Below are 17,032 nucleotides of genomic sequence, written 5' to 3' on the forward strand. Positions count from 1 at the left end.
GAGAGCCGGCGACGCTGAGGAGCAGCGGGCAGCTGATGAGAGGGGAGTATGTCTTTTTTTTTTTTTTTAAATCGCAGCAGCATTATATGGGGCATATATTAATATGGAGCATGTTATGGGCCACCAATAACCTTTGTGCAGCATTATTATATGGGCATACGAGGGGCACCTGAAAACTTCGAGGCCCACCCATGAAATCTTTTTTGCAATGCAATATGTTATTTAGTTAGTTGAATGGTCTCATGAGCAATCTGGATTTATTTTGATTTTTTTTGTTTCCGTTACAGCATTTTAAAGTTGGGTCGCAAGGCTGAAATATGGAAATGGAGAAGTTGGCAAAGTTCACACATCGGCTGCTGCAATTCACTCCTGTGGTTTCCAACTGCTTCAGCACCCACCCTATTCCCCTGATTTGGCTCCCTCGGACTATCACCTATTCCCACAGATGAAAAAGCACCTTGGTGGAATGTGGAATTGCAGCCATTGCAACATCCGATGTGTGAACTTTGCCAACTTCTCCATTTCCATATTTCAGCCTTGCGACCCAACTTTAAAATGCTGTAACGGAAACAAAAAAATTCAAAATAAATCCAGATTACTCATGAGACCATTCAACTAACTAAATAACATACTGCATTGCAAAACAAGACTATGCAAAAAGATTTCATGGGTGGGCCGCGAAGTTTTCAGGCGCCCCTCGTATATATTCATATGGAGCATGGGGGGGGTTGTCGGCTTATACACGAGTATATACGGTAATCAATACAGCCCATAAAGTCCTAAAAGGAAAATCCACTGAAGGATGCAGCGACTTAGGGATGAAATAAAAATCTGCGAATATAATCAAATAAAGTGAGTGGTAATCTGTTTAAACATGAAATGACCTTGTGTTCACACTACAGATCACTTCTTACTTTTTGGATGACAAAACAAACTTGTCGTACTCCACGGCCATCTTACAACAAAGAGCTTGGCGAGTGTGGACTGCAGAACAGTTAGTGTTCACCATCTGATTTCCTGCAAAAGACAAGAGAAGTGACACAGGTGTGAGTGTCAGTTTCCAAACATATATGACTGAGAAATGCAAACCTCATGGAAATTCATGTCATGCATTAAAAATGTTCTTAAGGAAATCCATCTGCTTGGGCCCCACCATTCCTGCCCTGTTTGCAGAGCAGAGATGGACATCTCAAATGGGTGACCACAGAACCCTGCTTAAGGCCTCATTCAGACGTCTGTTTGTTCAAGTTTGCAAAAAGATGGCCAAAGTGTCAGTGTTCTGGGTCGGAGTGTCAGCAGTGTTTGGTCAGTGTCAGTTTTTACCATCAGTGTTCTGGGTCGGAGTGTCAGCAGTGTTTGGTCAGTGTCAGATTTTACCATCAGTGTTCTGGGTCTGAGTGTCAGCAGTGTTTGGTCAGTGTCAGTTTTTACCATCAGTGTTCTGGGTCGGAGTGTCAGCAGTGTTTGGTCAGTGTCAGTTTTTACCATCAGTGTTCTGGGTCGGAGTGTCAGCAGTGTTTGGTCAGTGTCAGATTTTACCATCAGTGTTCTGGGTCGGAGTGTCAGCAGTGTTTGGTCAGTGTCAGTTTTCACCGTCAGTGTTCTGGGTCTGAGTGTCAGCAGTGTTTGGTCAGTGTCAGATTTTACCATCAGTGTTCTGGGTCTGAGTGACAGCAGTGTTTGGTCAGTGTCAGTTTTCACCATCAGTGTTCTGGGTCTGAGTGTCAGCAGTGTTTGGTCAGTGTCAGTTTTCACCGTCAGTGTTCTGGGTCTGAGTGTCAGCAGTGTTTGGTCAGTGTCAGATTTTACCATCAGTGTTCTGGGTCTGAGTGACAGCAGTGTTTGGTCAGTGTCAGTTTTCACCATCAGTGTTCTGGGTCTGAGTGTCAGCAGTGTTTGGTCAGTGTCAGATTTTACCATCAGTGTTCTGGGTCGGAGTGTCAGCAGTGTTTGGTCAGTGTCAGATTTTATCATCAGTGTTTTATCCGTGATTTTCACGTATAGCCAAGATAAATTAATGACAAAGCTTCTCCTATCCACTACAATGTTAATTACCGACAGATCAAGGATAGTACACTGTCATGCATGTGCTGCCCATGATGGTCACAGAATCATAGCAGGGTTGCCAACTTGATTTTTTTTTTTTAACAACCTCTCATAAAATCACAGACACATTAGAAAACCATAATAAACCATTAAGATTATTAGTGATACATGTCTACAGACCAAAATCCTATATGAAGGCAAGAAGGTCAAAAACATCTGTCATTTTCTTCAGGTTCAAAAAAAAATATATATTTTTTATGTAAAAAAAAATAAAGGGAACACTTAAACGACAGAATATAACTCCAAGTAAATCAGACTTCTGTGAAATCAAACTGTCCACTTAAGAAGCAAAACTGATTGACAATCAATTTCACATGCTGTTGTACTAATGGAATAGACAACAGATGGAGATTATTGGCAATTATCAAGACTCCGTCAATAAAGGAGTGGATCTGCAGGTAGGGACCACAGACCACATCTCAGTACCAATGCTTTCTGGCTGATATTTTGGTCACTTTTGAATGTTGGTTGTGCTTTCACACTAGTGGTAGCATGAAATGGACTCTACAACCCACACAAGTGACTCAGGACGTGCAGCTCACCCAGGATGGCACATCTATGCGAGCTGTGGCAAGAAGGTTTTCTTTGTCTGTCAGCATAGTGTCCAGAGGTTCAAGGCGCTACCAGGAGACAGGCCAGTACACCAGGAGACGTCGAGGGCGCCGTAGGAGGGCAACAACCCAGCAGAAGGACCGCTACCTCCGCCTTTGTGCAAGGAGGAACAGGAGGAGCACTGCCAGAGTCCTGCAAAATTACCTCCAGCAGGCCACAAATGTGCATGTGTCTGCACAAACGGTTAGACACCGACTCCATTAGGATGGTCTGAGTGCCCGACATCCACAGATGGGGGTTGTGCTCACAGCCTAACTCCAGCAGGACGCTTGGCATTTGACACAGAACACAGGGATTGGCAAGTTTGCCACTGGCACCCTGTGCTCTTCACAGATGAAAGCAGGTTCACAATGAGCATGTGACAGACAGGACAGAGTCTGGAGACGCCGTGGAGAGCAATCTGCTGCCTGCAACAGCATGAACGGTTTGGCAGCGGGTCAGTAATGGTGTTGGGTGGCATTTCTTTGGAGGGACTGATATGGAAGTTAGGGCCATTCCACTCAGCACTCTGGTTCTGACCCCAGGCTGATGGGATGATGTGGGATATTAGGGGGGAGTAGTCCGGTGGCTCTGGCTGACGGGATGATGTGGGATATTAGGGGCAATAGTCCGGCAGCTGTGACGGGATTATGCAGGATATTAGGAGTAGTTGTCCGTTGGCTATGGCTGACGGGATGATGTGGGATATTAGGGATAGTAGTCCAGTGGCTTTGACGGGATGATGCGGGATCATAGAATCGTAGAGTTGGAAGGGACCTCCTGGGCCATCTGATCCAACCCCCTCCTCAAAGCAGGATTCGCTAAATCATCCCAGACAGATCTGTCCAGCCTCTGAAGACTTCTATTGAAGGAGAACTCACCACCTCTCGTGGCAGCCTGTTCCACTCATTGATCACTCCAACTGTCAAAAAGTTTTCTCTAATATCTAATCTGTGTCTCCTCCCATTCAGTTTCATCCCATTGCTTCTAGTCTTTCCTTGTGCAAATGAGAAAAAAGATGATCCTTCTGCAATGTGACAGCCCTTGAGATATTTATAGACAGTTATTACCGTATTTTTCGGACTATAAGACGCACCGGACCATAAGACGCACCCCAATTTTCAGAAGGAAAATAAGGAAAAAAAATAATGTGTCAAATGGGGGTCCGTCTTACAGTCCGAATTCAGCTTACCTGGGAAGGGATCCGGCACAGGTGGAGGAGTGGTCACAGGGGTCATTCAGTGGTCCAGGCTCGTGCGGTGGCGGCTCTGTACTGAGGCAGGTTGGTTGTGCTGGAGCAGCTGGGCTGTACTGGGGCAGCTGGGCTGTGCTTGGGCAGGTGGGCTGTGGCAGCTGGGCTCTGTGGGGTGAGGGTGGCGGCTCTCTGCTCTCCGATGCACGGGTGGCGGCTCCGCCGGCATTTCCTCCAAGCCCGGAGGCCCCCGCACATCCCTTGCTGGCCGCCGCCATGTTGCGGTGGCCTCCGGGAGCATGGACGCCGGAAAGATGGCAGCCGGTCTGGGGACGGCGCATGCGCAGGTTCAGATCTCGGCCCGAGATCTCGGGGGACGAGATTCAAATCTCACCGGAGCACAGAGAGCCGCTACCCCTGCACCGGAGCACAGCCCGCTGCCACCACCGCACTACAGAGCCCCGTGGCACCCGCACCAGCCTCGGAGGTAGGAACATTGCGACCATAAGACGCACCCCCCACTTTCCCCAAAAATTTTTGGGGAAAAAAGTGCGTCTTATGGTCTGAAAAATACGGCAAGTCTCTTCTCAAAAAAAGAGAAAAGAGAGCAGCACGCCTTCCAGGTGAAAATTGCTTGCAAAGATTCTTTATTCTGCCATCATAGAGGACAACGTTTCGGCCATATTGTGGCCTTTATCAAGTATACCAGATAATACAAATGGTGGCCTTATATGGTGTGGCTCAGCCAACCACCACTCAGGTAACACGTATTACAAATAACAATAGATTACCACATATAATTACATCCATCAGATACATGAAAAAAAAAAAACACATAAGCATTTCATCATAGGAATCACTATCAAAAGCATCATTTTTATGAATATCAAGAGAATAGTCAATATATAAACAATACGCCCCAGAGCCCTCTATCAATCACCACAATACATCCGCATATCCATGGCAATAAAACTCCAATCGGTACCGCCGATGCATATCAACTCTGCATTCATATCCACCAACCGATATTCCCCTTGAAATTGGCGCCATCCCCCATAGCCAATAGCATACCGCCTCTTATCCCATGCATAAGTAGGGGATATCCCTCTCCTTACAATACAACTCACGTAGCGAGGCATCATATGCAAGCGCCGGGTCACATGGTCAGCTCAGCCCAATGACGTGCACATCCAGGCCAGCGCGCCTGCGCCGCCCCCCCGACAACATGCGATCGCATGACGTGCCTTTCGCACAGCACCACGCAAGCGTGGCGCCATGTCCCAGAAACCACCACGCAAGACACACGTGCCAGAGGAGCTACGCACGCGCTGCCATACCAAGAGGTCGCGATTACATGACCTACCAACCACAGACACCACGCATGCGCAGATCAACATAAACAGGGAAACACAATATATAGACGCATCAAAAACAAGAAAAACAAAAGGGAAAAAAATACAAACATATAAAAATACAAAATACAATAATATAGCAGAGTAGAGGGCTCGGGGAATAACAGACAAATATTCCAAAAATCGACTATATATCTCTTAAATCTTCACATTTCAGGACCATTAAGTCCCCGTGTCCTCCAATCGCCATCATAGAAACCTGCAAAAAATATAAAGAAAAAAAAACTAATAAAACCACAAGAAAAACCATTAAAAACCACATTTACCCTCCAAAATGAAGGATAATGTCAAGAGATTATAATCCAAATTTAAACCCCTTGGCTGTAACGTGTCAAGTGTCGATATCCATCTCAATTCTTTTTTCTTAGGATCAAATTGTTGGAGTTGCCTATTCCGAAGCATTTCATTGATTGCAGACATTCGGTTAATCAGTTGAGGTTTAGGGTGATTGATGGAGTCCCTACATTGAGATGAGGGGGTGATAGGGTTATATGTTGAAGAAAAAAAGAACTGAGATGGATATCGACACTTGACACGTTACAGCCAAGAGGTTTAAATTTGGATTAGAATCTTCAGACATTTTACCTAACCCTTAGTCTCTTGACATTATCCTTCATTTTGGAGGGTAAATGTGGTTTTTAATGGCGTTTTTCTTGTGGTTTTATTTGTTTTTTTCTTTATATTTTTTGTAGGTTTCTATGATAGCGATTGGAGGACACGGGAACTTAACGGTCCTGAAATATGAAAATTTGAGAGATATATAGTCAATTTTTGGAATATTTGTCTGTTATTCCCCGAGCCCTCTACTCTGCTATATTTTTGTATTTTTATATGTTTGTATTTTTTCCCTTTGTTTTTCTTGTTTTTGATGTGTCTATACATTGTGTTTCCCTGTTTATGTCTATCTGCGCATGCGTGGTGTCTGTGGTTGGTAGGTCACGGGATCGCGACCTCTTGGTATGGCGGCGCGTGCGCGGCTCCTCTGGCACGTGTCTCACGTGGTGGTGTCTGGGACATGGCGCCATGCTTGCGTGGTGCTGTGCGACCGGCACGTCATGCGATCGCTTGCCTTGGTGTGCGCGTCATTGGGCTGAGCCAACCATGTGACCCGGAGCTTGCATATGATGCCTCGCTACGCGAGTTGAATTGTAAGGAGAGGGATATCTCCTTCTTATGCATGGGATAAGAGGCGGTATGCTATTGGCTATGGGGGATGGCGCCAATTTCAAGGGGAATATCGGTTGGTGGGTATGAATACAGAGTTGAAATGCATCGGCGGTACCGATTGGCGTTTTATTGTCATGGATATGCGGATGCATTGTGATGATTGGTGGAGGGCTCTGGGGCATATTGTTTATATATTGACTATTCTCTTGATATTCATAAAAATGATGCTTTTGATAGTGTGATTCCTATGATGAAATGCTTGTGTTTTTTTCATGTATCTGATGGATGTAATTATATGTGGTAATCTATTGTCATTTGTAATACGTGTTAAGTGACTGGTGATTGGCTGAGCCACACTATATAAGGCCATTTGTATTACCTGGTATACTTGAAAAAGGCCACAATATGGCCGAAAGGTTGTACTCTATGATGGCAGAATAAAGAATCTTTGCAAGCAATTTTCACCCGGAAGGCGTGCTGCTCTCTTTTCTCTTATGGATTTTTATGTTCAACTGGGTCCTTGAACTTTGAGCAGGCAACCCATTCTCCCTGCTGTGCTGTCCACTGTCTTTATGCTGTACTAGCTGAAGAGCCCGGCGCTGCCCGGGCATAGTAACTAACTGTGGTTAGTTATAACAAATTATAATTATCCTCCATCCCATAGTCCCATGCCCATTCTCTTTTGCAGGCTAAACAATCCCAAATCCTGCAACCTTTCCTCATAAGACAGCGTTTGCAGACCGGTCACCATTCTGGTCACTTTTCTGAACTTGCTCCAGTTTGTTGATGTCTTTTTTAAAATATGGCGCCCAAAACTGGACACAGTATTCCAGATGAGGTCTGACCAAAGAGGAGTAGAAGGCAATAATGACTTCACGTGATCTAGACTGTATGCTTCTGTTAATACATCCTAGAATTGCATTTGCCTTTTTTGCTGCTGCATCACACTGTTGACTCATATTCAGTCTGTGATCTATTAGTATACCCAAGTCTTTTTCACATGTGCTGTTGCTTAGGCCTCTTTCACACATCAGTTCTTTGCCGTCAGGCGCGATCCGGCTTTTTTTTTGTAAAACCGGATCTGGCAAAATGCAATGCCGGATCCAGTTTTTCCCCATTGACTTGCATTAGCGCCGGATCGCGCCGGATGGCATTGCGTTTCATCCGTTTTTTGCCGGATCCGGCTACTTGTCTCATTCCGGCGTCTGGAAAAAATGGCTACTGTAACGTTTTTTGTCTCCGGCGAAAAAGCCGGAAGCGCCGGATCCGACGCTTCCGGCTTTTTGCTGCAATGAAAGTCTATGGGCGCCGGAATGCGCCGGATCCAGAAAGACGGATCCAGCCACCGGATCTGTTTTTTTAAGTCTGCGCATGCTCAGATCCAATTGGCCAGCCCCCAGGAAACAGATATAACCTGCTAGACGGATCCAGCAGAAAAACGGATCCGTTTCTACAGTTCTCCAAAATTTATGCCGGATCCGTTTTTTCTAAAAATAGCCGGATCCTGCCTGACGGCAAAAAACTGATGTGTGAAAGTAGCCAGCCCTATTCCTCCCATTCTGTATATGCCTTATTCATTTCTATTGCCCAGATGTAGTACTTTGCATTTTTCCCTGTTAAAAACCATTCTGTTAGTTGCTGCCCACTTCTCCAGTTTATTTATTTTTGAATCTTCTCTCTCTTTTCTCTAGTATTAGCCATCCCTCCAAGCTTTGTGTCATCAGCAAATGTAATCAGTTTATCCTCAATTCCTTCATCTAAATCATTGATAAAGATGTTGAACAATACAGGGCCCAGGACAGAGCCCTGTGGTACCCCACTTGAGACATTCTTCCAACTGGATGTGCAGCCATTTACGACCACTCTTTGGGTCCGATCACTAAGCCAGTTATGAATCCACCTAACAGTTGCCGTGTCCATTCCATACTTAGCCATTTTTTCAATAAGGATTGTGTGAGATACTTCGTCAAATGCTTTGCTGAAGTCAAGATAAAGTATATCTACAGCATTTCCCGATTCACCCAATCAGTGATTCTGTCATAGAAGGAAATTAAGTTAGTCTGACATGACTTGTTACAAACCCATGCTGACTTTGTTTAATCATTTCATTCTTATCCAGGTACTGACATACATGTTGTTTAATAATTTGTTCAAAGATCTTTCCTGGTATAGAAGTCAGACTCACCAGCCTATAGTTGCCTGGGTCCACCTTCTTCCCCTTTTTGAAGATAGGAACAACATTTGCTCTTCTCCAGTATTCTGGGACTTCTCCTGTTCTCCACGAATTTTCAAAGCTTATGGAGAGCAGTTCAAAAATTTCTTCTGCTATCTCCTTCAATACTCTGGGGTGTAATTCATCTGGACCTGGAGACTTGAATTCATTTAGGTTAGCTAAGTGTTTCCTCACTATATTTCTGTTTATAGATATCCTGGATACTTCTATTCCCTTAATAGGACAGTGAAGAATAGTTGATGTTACATTTCCTTTCTGAGAGAAAACAGATGCAAAATAGGAATTTAAAAGTTCGGCCTTCTCAACATCCTGTCTTATCATTTCATAATTTTCATCCTGTAAAAATCCTATAGCATCTTTGACTTTTCTTTTACTTTTGACATATCCCCAAAATCCTTTATTATTGCTTTTGACGTCTCTTGCAAGCCTCAATTCATTGTCAGCTTTAGACAATCTGATTCGTGCCCTGCAGGTTCTGCAGACAGCATTATATTCTTCTTTAGCTATGCCTCCCTTTCCATTTGATATTTCTTTCTTCCTTTTTAGCATGTGCTTAAGTTCAGTGTTCATCCATCCTGGTTTCCTTAAATTCTTCCTATTCTTCCAGCTTCTCGGAATTGTTAACGATTGTGCTTTGAGAATTTCATTTTTCAATATTTCCCATGCTTCCTGGACATTTTTGTCCTTAAGGATATCCAGCCATTGGATCCCTCCAATTCTCTTTCTGAATCCCTTAAAATCTGCCTTTCTGAAATCTAACCTTGACGTCTGAATCTTCACAGGTCTTCCTCCTCTAGTTATCCAAAATTCTAAAATAGCATGGTCGCTACCTCCTAGGGTCCCAGCCACTTTTACCTCCTCAACCATTTCCAATTGTATACGGATTAGATCCAAGGTAACAGTTCCCCTTGTTTTCTCTCCTACCTTTTAGAAGATAAAATTGTCAGCAAGAGAGGATAAGAATTTCCTTGACTTGTTAGTTTTGCCTGAGAGAGATTCCCAACAAATGTCTGGATAGTTGAAATCTCCCATGACAATTAAGTCATTTTTTGGAGAACTTGGCCATTTGATGCATAAAGAGTTCATCCATATCTTCAGCTTGCACAGGCGGCCTGTAGTAAATGCCTACAATGGTGTCCTTTCCATTGTTCTGTCCTTCTATTCTTACCCAAACAGTTCCCACAGAACTCCCAGTCTCTGAAGCTTCAATCTCTGTGCAGATATACGCGTTTCTAACATACAATGCGACACCTCCTCCTCATTTATCAAGTCTGTTTCTTGCAAATAAGTTGTATCCTTCTAGCCTTGTATTCCAATCATGTGTATCGTCCCACCAAGTTTCAGTGATTCCAATGACATCATATTTCTTTTCCTGCGTTAGTAGTTCCAATCATCCTTGTTTGTTGCCCATGCTTTGTGCATTAGTATAGAAACATTTTAGTTTGTGATTGGTTTCTCTTTCTCCAATATTTTTATTATTTAGATTCTTTTGTCTCTGTTCTTCCTTTCCACTTCTAATAGCAGAGCTCTCAATAGCATTTGTCAGGTGTATGGCTTTTTCTGGCCTTTTGCTTCCCTTCCCACATTGTTCTAGTTTAAAGCTCTCCTGATGAGTGCAGCAAGGCGACTTCCAAATACATGTTTTCCAGTCTTCGTAAGGTGCACCCCATCTCTAGCAAGTAGTCCATCGGTAATTCACTCCGTGATCCAGAAATCCAAATCCTTGCTGACAGCACCATTGACGTAGCCAGTTCACCTGCACAATCTTATTCCACCTCCTTGTTCCATGGCCATCCACTGGGAGGATGGAAGAGAAAACAACCTGCGCTCCCAGTTCTTTCACTTTCTTGCCTAAGTTTTCAAAGTCACTGCAGATGGTTTCCAGATAGTTTCTTGCTGTGAATATAGTGAATGTGTCTATAGTGAATGTGTGTATGCGGAGTTATACACTCAGCTTTATCTATAGATATCGTCACTATAATTTGTTATAACTAACAAGTTAGTTACTATGCCCGGGCAGCGCCGGGCTCTTCAGCTAGTATATATACACAGGGGAAAAAAGTGCTCTTATTTTTACGGACTCTCCAGGAATTTCTCTGGATGATTGGAAACCCCGAATTATAGACTTGAATGGAGGACGTTCATCCGTGATACTGATAATAAAAAAAAGATTTGTGTGTACTCACCGTAAAATCTCTCAGCCTCTAATTGGGGGGACACAGAACAATGGGTGTTATGCTGCTGTCGACTAGGAGGCAACACTATGCATAATCTGAAAAGGATTAACTTTGGCTCCTCCTCTGCAGTATACACCCCTGGACGGCGTCAGCCTTCTCCAGTTTTGTGCAAAAGCATTAGGAGGAACGTAACAGAAACGACATAACCATGCCTGTAAGAAGGCAACTATGTACGAGCTCAAAGAACAATATGAGAACTCAACTGTAAACAACGGCCCGTAAGGGCAACAGGGTGGGAGCTGTGTCCCCCAATTAGAGGCTAAGAGAAAGACTTTACGGTGAGTACACAAAAATCTCCTTTACTCTGTCGCCTCATTGGGGGACACAGAACCATTGGACGTCCCAAAGCAGTCCCTGGGTGGAAAGCAATGGACGAATATTGTGCTAGCAGGTCCCTAAACTTGAGGCACTGCTGCCTGCAGAACCCATCTACCCAGGCTTGCATCCGCTGAGGACTGGGTATGGACACTGTAGTGTTTCGTAAACGTGTGTAGGCTAGTTCAAGTGGCCGCCTTACACACTTGTGCCGAAGCCTAGTGCCGAATGGCCCATGAGGCCCCTACTGCCAGCGTAGAGTGTGCCGTGATACCGGCCGGAAGAGGAGAATTGTTATGGCAGTAAGCCTCTTGCATGGTGGATTTGATCCACCTGGCAAGGGTAGCTTTGGAAGCCGGCAGACCCTTTCGAACGCCTTCTGGAAGAAGGAAAAGGGAATCAGACTTCCGGAAGGGTGCAGTTCTAGACACGTATATACGCAATGCCCTGACGAGGTCAAGCGTATGCAGAGCCTTCTCCACTCTATGAACCGGAACCGGGCAAAGGGATGGCAGTGAAATTTCCTCATTGAGGTGGAAGTTGGACACAACCTTCGGAAGGAAGGATGGGACTGTACGGAGAACCACCATGTCCTGGTGAAAGGCTAGGAAGGTCCGTCTGCAGGAGAGTGCTGACAATTCAGACACCCTGCGAAGTGAGGTGATTGCCACCAGAAAAAACACTTTCTGTGATAGAATGCGGAGTGGGACTTCCTTAAGGGGTTCGAAAGGTGGTGCCTGCAATGCTGTCAGGACCAGGCTGAGGTCCCACGTTTCCAGTGGACGTCTGTAGGGGGGAACCAATCGGGAAACCCCCTGGAGAAAGGTCCTTACTTGCGGCTTGTTAGCGATGCGCCTCTGAAAGAGCACTGAGAGCGCTGACACCTGGCTCTTAAGCGAGCCTAGGGATAGCCTGGCGTCCAGGCCTGATTGAAGAAACCCAAGTACCTTCGGGACAGAATAAGGGAGTGGAACCTGTCCGCGAGATTTGCACCAGGTAAAAAAAAAAAAAAAAAAAAAGCTCTCCAGGTACGGTAATAAATCTTGGCGGAGGCTGGCTTCCTTGCCCTGATCATGGTCGTAATGACATCCAGTGAGAGCCCTGCCTGGGTTAGAACCCAGGTTTCAAGGGTCACGCTGTCAAATTGAGAGCCCCTGAGTTGATGGTAGAACGGACCTTGTGACAGAAGGTCGTGACGGTCGGGGAGACACCAGGGGGCGTCTGCTGCGAGTTGCACGATGTCGGCGTACCATGTACGTCTGGGCCAGTCCGGCGCGATCAGGATGGTTGGAACTCCCTCTTGTTTGATGTTCCTCACGACTCTGGAGATCTGGGGGAGGGGTGGAAAAATGTACAGAAGCTGGAACTGGGTCCAGTCCTGAACCAGGGCATCCGCTCCGAGCGACCGCGGGTCGCGTGTCCTGGCCATGAAATTGGAGACCTTGGCATTGAGATGGGATGCCATTAGGTCCACGTCCAGGGTCCCCCAGCGATGGCAGAGCTGGTGAAAAATTTCACCCCCCGAGTCCATTCCTTGTCTGCTGAGGAAGTCTGCTTCCCAGTTGTCCACACCCGGAATGTGGACTGCAGAGAGTACCGACCTCGTGCCTTCCACCCAGTGGAGGATGTGTGCCACATCTCTCATCGCTTGGGTACTGCGGGTCCCGCCTTGGTGATTCACATATGCCACCGCCGTGGCATTGTCCAACTGTATCCTGATATGGGAGGCTGCCAGCAAGTAATGAAAAGCTCTCAGTGCCAGGAAGATGGCCCGAATTTCCAGGATATTGACGGGCAAGGTCGCTTCCACTGGTGACCACTTGCCTTGTGCCCTGTGATGTAGGTGCACCGCACCCAAACCTGTCAGCCTTGCATCGGTGGTCAGGACCTTCCATTGACCTGAGAGAAAGGATTTTCCCCTTGCAAGCGAAGTTGGCTTGAGCCACCAGTGTAGGGACCTCCTGGTCGACGATATCAGCCGGAACTCCCTGTCGAGGGAGAAGGGATTCCTCTCCCAAGATTGAGGATGGCTAGTTGAAGAGGCCTGAGGTGAAACTGGGCAAATGGTACTGCCTCCATCGCTGCTGCCATCCTGCCGAGGACTCTCATGGCAAACCGGAGAGATCGGGGAGGATTGCGGAGGAGTATGCGAACTCCCAGACGAAGAGCCAGTGCCTTGCCCCTGGGAAGGAGCACCAGACCCATGGAGGTGTCGAATAGCATCCCTAGGAAGGTCAGGGACTGACTCGGGGTAGTCGATGACTTTTGTAAGTTGACTAACCAGCCCAGTCGACTCAGAGTGTCGATTGTGATTGAGACGCTGACTTCGCTGTCCTTGATGGTGGAATTCTTGATGAGAAGGTTGTCCAGGTATGGAACGACTACAATGCCTCTGGAGTGTAGAATGTCCATGGTGGCTGCCATGATCTTGGTAAACGTCCTGGGAGCCGTGGCGAGTCCGAACGGGAGAGCCACGAACTGGTAGCGGTTGATCGCGAACCTGAGAAATCTTTGATAGGCGGGAGCAATTGGTATATGCAGGTATGCGTCTTGTATGTCTATGGAAGCGAGATATTCTCCCTGCTCCATGGACGCAATGATGGACCGAAGGGACTCCATTCCCAAAATGACGGACTCGCACATATTTGTTGAGTTGTTTTAGGTCTAGTATGGGCCGGACGCTGCCTCCTTTCTTGGGCACTACGAATAGATTGGAGTAGAACCCTCGGAAGCATTCGGTTGTGGGAAGCGGTACTACGACTCCTGTTTGAAGGAGAGAGGAGATTGCCTGGTGAAAGGCACGAGCCTTGTCTGGCGGTTTTGGTGGAACAGAGAGGAAGAACCGGTTCGGAGGACTGGAAGTGAACTCTATCTTGTATCCGGAAGACACTATTTCCTTGGCCCACCTGTCTTCTGTAATAGGCAGCCAGACTTGCTGAAAGAGTAGAAGTCGTCCGCCTACTGGTGGGGTGTCTTCCGGAATTCGTGAGTCATGATGAGGCGAAATTCTGAGGTTTTCCTCCTTTGGGCTTCGCCTGGCTTGCTTTCGACTGCCAGGTCCTGTCCGGCCTCTGCGCCGCCCGTGTGTTGTCCCTGCGTGGAGAGCGGTTACGATTTTATGCTGGGCGTGAGACAGACCAGCTCGAAGAATTGCGAAAGGATCGGAATCGAGTTTGGTTACGCCGTTTAAACGTGCGTTTAGGTCTTAGTTGAGGGAGAGAGGTACTCTTACCCCCAGTGGCGTTGGATATCATTGTGTCCAACTTTTCACCGAAAAGCCGTCCACTGCAGTACGGGAGATGCGTGAGGGATTTCTTTGAGACCGCATCCGCTATCCATTCCCGCAGCCAGAGGATACGCCGAATTGTGATGGCGTTTGCTGCTATCCCTGCTACACCTCTTGCGAAGTCAAGGGCTGCATGAAGCATGTAATCTGCTACTACTGCTATTTGAACCGCTTGGTCCGACAGCTCAGGATTTGAAGTTTGAAGGCCATCTTGCAATGCTTTGGCCCAAGCCAGAATGGCCTTTGCTGCCCAAACTGAAGCGAAAGCGGGAGCCAGGGAGGCCCCTGCCGCTTCAAACACTGAATGAGCCATGCGTTCTACCTGTCGGTCTGCTGCGTCCCTGAGGGTTCAGCTATCTGGCAGTGAGAGGAGGGTCTGTGCTGCTAGTCTAGAGACTGGGGGTCCACTTCAGGTTGATCTGTCCACTGCTTGGTGTCTTTTTGTGGGAAGGGGTACCTAGCCTCTAAATATTTGCAATTGGTGAATTTCTTATCAGGCTGCGAAAACTGCTTAGTAAGGATTGTTTGAAATTCCGGGTGGTTAGTGAAAACCTTAGGTGGTTTCAGAACACCTTCAAAGCAAATCTTGTGTTCTGGGACTTCCGGGGTTGGATCGGAAAAGTCCAGCACCCGATGGATGGAAGAGATTATGTCCTCAACTAGCGCTGTGTTGCTAGGGGGACAAGGGACCAGAGATCTCGCTGTCTCATTGTCTGAGTCGGAGTCACAGATGCCTTCCGAATCCTGTGTATCGCTCAGGCGTTCCCTGGTGGGTGAGCTGGGGTGGAGGTCTTCTTGCGGAGATCTGTGTTGTCTGTCTCTGGTAGGGGACGGTCTAGGTGACCTGGAACTACGGTGTCTCTCCCTGGAGGGGGATGACCGTGTGCTATGGGATGACGCATAGGAACGCGACGTGTGGGTCCGCTTATGTCTGGGAGAGCCAGAAACAGCCTGTCCCTGGGTGGAGCTGTCCCTTTGCTGGGTAACACTCATAGCAGAGACATGACCCTGCAGAGCCTGGAGTAATGTGGAGGTCAGGTTATCTATGGACTGTGTCATAGCCTGCGACATCTGGGTAGCCCATTCCGGCGTGGTAGCAGCTGCTGAAGCAATGATAGGGGAATGATAGGGGCTTCCTGGGGCTCTGACCCAGTATTTTGGATACAATCCTTGCAGTGCGGGTACGTGCTGCCACATGGGAGAGTGGCTTTGCAGGCTGTGCAGAAAGCATAAAAACAGTCCTGCCTGGTTCTTTTCCTTGAGCCCGGCATAGTGCACAGAGACTGGCTAGCAGAGGACTGTACAGGGGTGACTACACAGGGGAGACTATAGGAAAAACCTTGTAGGTAATATGGATTCACAGCCGAGTAAAGAGAACCCGGCTGTGATCTTACCCCTCCAGTGTGCCCCTAGGTCCAGCGCTGACAATTCACAGTCCTGTGCCCCCCGGAGACTGCTGGCGTCGCTGCTGCTGTAAGAGACGGCGTCTGCTGCAGCGAAGATGGCTGCCGAGGAGATGAGGAGGGAGAAGAAGGGGGCGGAGAGCTGAAAAGGGCACGCAGGGCCATGTAAAAGCGCGCCCTTTCTGCCTCGATCCGCCCCTTCTATGATACTGTGGAGTGTCATATTTGTCATCCGGGGGGCGGAGAGTCGGATTTTAACAGCTGGCTGGGGTCCCTGGATGCTGCGCACGTTTCCATGGACAGACCCTACCTGCGGCATCTCAACCTAATACCCCCAGAGGCGGATTAGGGAGGGTGCTGCTGTCACAGTCAGGGGGCTTCTTCCTCGCCTCGACCTCAACCCAAGACCATAAGGAATTCGGGAAGGAGGGGGGTCTCAACTTCGAACTAGCACCCGCAGGACTGGGGAAGGAGCGACATGGGGAACCGTCATCTCAACTTCAACTGGGCACCCCATAAAAGGGGGCTGAGGAAGGAGCCATGCCGGGAGTCTCACTGAGGGGACCCACTTTTCTTCATCTGTCATCCGGAAGAAAAAAAAAAAAACGGAGAAAAAGAAAAATTCTTTAGGTGTGCCTCCTTGCGACACTAAGCAAAAACTGGAGAAGGCTGACGCCTTCCAGGGGTGTATACTGCAGAGGAGGAGCCATAGTTAATCTTTTTCAGATTATGCATAGTGTCGCCTCCTAGTCGACAGCAGCATAACACCCATGGTTCTGTGTCCCCCAATGAGGCGACAGAGTAAGGCTAGTTTCACATTAGCGTTTACGACCGCAGCGTCGGGCTGCGCATGGCCGCCACTAAGCCCCGCCCCCGCCGGTAGCTCCGCCTACGGGTGCATGACGCTGCATGCGTCCCCTATCTTTATCACTGGGGACGCAGGCCGTGCGCAGTATGCGTTTGGCGGCGCATGCATCCTTTTGAGGGTGCGCCGAGCGCAACCAAATTGCAACAGGTTGCGCTTGGCGCTGGTCGGCGCACCGTCAAAAGGACGCATGCGCCGCCAAACTCACAATGCGCACGACCTGCG

At 47.6% G+C, this 17,032-nt stretch overlaps 1 protein-coding gene across 2 annotated transcripts in view; it reads right to left on the reverse strand.

Annotated features, from left to right (window-relative positions):
• Window positions 1-17,032, reverse strand: part of RFNG (RFNG O-fucosylpeptide 3-beta-N-acetylglucosaminyltransferase) — a 46,050-nt gene that overhangs the window by 23,735 nt on the left and 5,283 nt on the right. For both annotated transcript variants that reach the window (XM_073588135.1, XM_073588136.1), the window contains exon 4: window positions 915-1,017. In XM_073588135.1, the coding sequence (XP_073444236.1) occupies window positions 915-1,017 (103 nt within the window). The remainder of the gene's footprint in view (window positions 1-914; window positions 1,018-17,032) is intronic.

The sequence above is a fragment of the Dendrobates tinctorius genome, unplaced genomic scaffold, assembly GCF_039654945.1.
Source record: "Dendrobates tinctorius isolate UK_male_01 unplaced genomic scaffold, ASM3965494v1 ptg000103l, whole genome shotgun sequence".
NCBI classification, from domain to species: domain Eukaryota; kingdom Metazoa; phylum Chordata; class Amphibia; order Anura; family Dendrobatidae; genus Dendrobates; species Dendrobates tinctorius.